This window comes from Glycine soja, chromosome 17 (assembly GCF_004193775.1).
Source record: "Glycine soja cultivar W05 chromosome 17, ASM419377v2, whole genome shotgun sequence".
NCBI classification, from domain to species: domain Eukaryota; kingdom Viridiplantae; phylum Streptophyta; class Magnoliopsida; order Fabales; family Fabaceae; genus Glycine; species Glycine soja.
The window spans coordinates 15,490,569-15,494,117 of NC_041018.1; the positions used below are offsets into that span (position 1 = coordinate 15,490,569).

At 44.0% G+C, this 3,549-nt stretch overlaps 1 protein-coding gene across 1 annotated transcript; it reads left to right on the plus strand.

The window, feature by feature from the left end:
• Positions 1 to 288: 288 nt before the first annotated feature.
• LOC114393613 (F-box protein SKIP2-like) lies at positions 289 to 2,326 on the plus strand. Its single transcript, XM_028354968.1, has one exon. It carries the CDS (start codon positions 388 to 390, stop codon positions 2,005 to 2,007), a length of 1,620 nt encoding a protein of 539 aa, XP_028210769.1. The 5' UTR covers positions 289 to 387; the 3' UTR covers positions 2,008 to 2,326.
• The last annotated feature ends 1,223 nt before the right edge of the window (positions 2,327 to 3,549 follow it).

Here is a 3,549-nt window from a genome sequence, read left to right on the forward strand (position 1 = left end):
AACACCGAACCAAGTGGTCCCCACCAAAAGTAGTCCCACTCCCACTCCCCAATTTCTCCATCGACAAGGCCAAACCCAAACAACAACATCTAACCTACATTTTTTTGGTTCCTTACGCAGTCCAATCAAACGGTCCCAATTGAACGCCCAACATCTCACGCTAGAAATCATATTAGAATACGGTGCACCAAACCACACGTTAATAACCCCCCTCGTCCATCTTGCGGAGACGACACGCGCTTCACCCTTTGACGGGTGAAAACATTGAAAAAAAACCTATGTACTATATGATGCCTCTCTAACTCCAGTGTCCCATGCGCTAAGATAAACACATACCTCACAAAAACGCTGCGTTTAACATTATCTTTATTTTTTTCTTCTTCCCCAATGGGACAAGCACCGTCCACGCCGGTTTCGTCGCCGGACCTGAGTCGCCGGGAAATTTTTAACACCGGCCACGCTGATTTCTCCGACGAATCCATCGTCGGCGGCCGCGACTACACCGCCGACATTCCCGACGAGTGCCTCGCCGGAATTTTCCAGTTTTTAAGCTCCGTCGATCGGAAAACTTGCTCCGCCGTGTGCCGGCGGTGGCTGCGCGTCGACGGCGAAAACCGACAGCGCCTCTCCCTGAACGCGAAGGCGAGCCTGGTTGACTTCGTTCCGTCGCTCTTCTCGCGGTTTGACTCGGTCACGAAGCTTGCCCTGCGGTGCGACCGCAAGTCCGCGAGCGTAAACGACGACGCTTTGGTCTTGATCTCGCTGCGGTGCAGGAATCTGGTGCGGCTGAAGCTGCGCGGGTGCAGGGAAGTCACGGAGCTCGGAATGGCCGGCGTCGCGAAAAACTGCACGAATCTGAAGAAGCTCTCGTGCGGCTCGTGCGCGTTCGGCGCAAAGGGCGTTTACGCTTTCGTTAACAACTCCACCGTTCTCGAAGAGGTTTCCATCAAGAGGCTTCGAGGGGTTGAAAACGGTAACGGTGACGGCGCGGAATCGGTGCCTCTTTCCGTTACTTCCTCTTCTTCGTTGAAATCGATTTGCCTCAAGGAGCTCGTTAACGGCCACAGTTTCGCGCCGTTAATAATTAACTCGAAGAAGCTTGAAACGCTCAAGTTGATTCGGTGTTCAGGGGATTGGGATGTGACTCTGGAAAGTGTTGGAAAGTTGAATTCCGGGTTGGTTGAGATTCATTTAGAGAAGGTTCAGGTTAGCGATGTGGGACTTTTGGGGGTTTCCAAGTGTTTAAAGTTGGAGTCTTTGCACCTTGTGAAAGCACCCGAGTGTTCCGATGTGGGACTCTGCCAAGTTGCGGAGAGGTGCAAGATGATGAAGAAGCTTCACATCGATGGGTGGAGGACTAACAGGATTGGGGATTCTGGCTTGATGGCTGTGGCCAAACACTGTCCTAACTTGCAGGAGCTTGTGCTGATTGCTATGTTTCCTACCTCTTTGAGTTTGACTGCGATTGTTTCTAGTTGTCAGGGTTTGGAGAGGTTTGCACTTTGTGGGATTTGTACGGTTGGGGATGCAGAGATTGAGGGCATTGTGGCAAAGTGTGGGGCGCTTAGGAAGCTTTGCATTAAGGGGTGCCCCGTGTCGAATGCTGGGATTGCGGCTTTCGCTTCGGGGTGTCCTAATTTGGTTAAGCTCAAGGTGAGGAAGTGCAGAAGGGTTAACGGTGAAGTTGTGGAGTGGCTGCGTGAGAAGAGGAGTCCTCTCGTGCTTAGTATTGATTTCAGTACTGAAGTTGAGGCTTTGGATGGAAGTGGTAGTGATGTTGGGCCTCAGGAAAGTAGCACAGCGTTTCCTCCGATCGACACGACACAAGTGTCCTTGGTTGATGATGCTCTTTCAAGCAGTAATAGCAGCAGCAGCAGCAACAACAACAACAACAGATTGTCTATGTTGAGGAACAAGTTTGGATTTTTGGCTGGTAGGAATTTGATGCCATGTGCCTTCAGAAGGTGGGCAAACATTGATGATATCTCCAGTACCAGCTTTCAATGATCCTTTATTTTGTAAGGATGGTAATGCATTCTTGCCATTTTCACAATGTTTGTTGGTTGTGTTCTCATTTGTTCAGTTACATTACATGTATGTTCCTTGAAATTGTTGGTCTCTGAATTATGTTTTCCTACTGGGGTTGGTTATGGCGGTTGTTATTATGTTATAACTATGTGTAGCCAGTCATTAGTCTGTTAGCTTCATTAACTGGTCTTATTCAGTTTGTTATTTTAATGGTCGATACCACATTTTTGGTTATGAGTGCATATTTAACGGAAAATAGAATAAAAGCGGATAAAATGGAGTAGAAGTTACTTTCTTATTGAATGATTCTAAGTCTTCCTACTTCATCTTCCTATTGATCCTCTTATTTTCTTGGGTAGTAAATATTAAATGTGTTTTATATTTTTAAGGTATTAAGGAGTCGGAAAAATTGTAAGAAGATGTAGTACAAGGATGTAGCATTACTCCTTTCCTATTAGTTGTAAATTTTTAAGATTAAATGAAAAAACAAATGTGGTTCGTACTCCCTAATCAAAGACGAAGTAAAGAGGATATAATATTGGATGAAATAATCCATGTATATCATGTCCCGTCCTAACCCATGTTAAACAATCTAAATAATGAAACTTGCTATTATTCAATTCCATTCTGTCTTATTCCATTCCTTTCCATCAATTTAAACACGGTCTTGATTTTCTATCACGGGAGGAAATTGCATAGTAGACGAAGTGGAGGACCATTTTGATTGACAAACGTCGTGTTTTAATTAATTTCTGCCTTGTGAGACTTTTCTAATTCTAGATTTCTAGACATTGTGATGTATTTATAATAATATAAGCATACCTACGAATTCAAACGCGTATATATATAGCTATTTATGCAAATCTTCCAAAGACCATGCTTAGACTAGAACGGTTCTAAGTTCTAACCTTAAATCGATCGGTGAGAGTTAGAAGGTGACGATGCCTTAAAATGTTTGTTAGCTTAAAAGTAAATCCGACCATGATGATAAGGAGGATCCCAATCATCTTCGATTAAAAATAATTGGAGAATTTTCAATTAATAAATTTTTAACTATCAGATTAAATTGAGTGTTGAGATTTGACCATGTTTTCAATTTAATTTTTTTTGTTTTTTAAAACAGTAAAATGTCTTTGGTTCTATCCACGACAACATTGGAAGAATCTTGACAATTCTTTTCACTGAAACGGTGAAGGAGAGAGCAATCAACCTCTTAGTAACATCACCAAAGAGGTCATGAATTTTGTCAAAGAAGGAGACTGTATGTGATGAGACCCACTTTAAGTTGTTGAGTCAACTCGTTGAGTGAGTGATCCAACTCGGAGCACTGAGTCTAGAGCTCAACGGCGAAGATGAAAGCATCCGCGATGGTGGGTTGCATGTGGAGCCGATGGACGAGGAAGGAGAGTGCGGAGGGAGAGAAATGAGAGGGTGGAGGTAGTGTTTAGAGCCACTCCATCGTGAAAAATTGAATTTTAGTGGTTCTTAAAGGTTCTTTGTTGTCATGTGCGTCTGTTCTCC

What these genes read in the sequence shown, in the direction of transcription:
- LOC114393613 (XM_028354968.1), top strand. Translation starts at nt 388, where the DNA reads ATGGGACAAGCACCGTCCACGCCGGTTTCGTCGCCGGACCTGAGTCGC.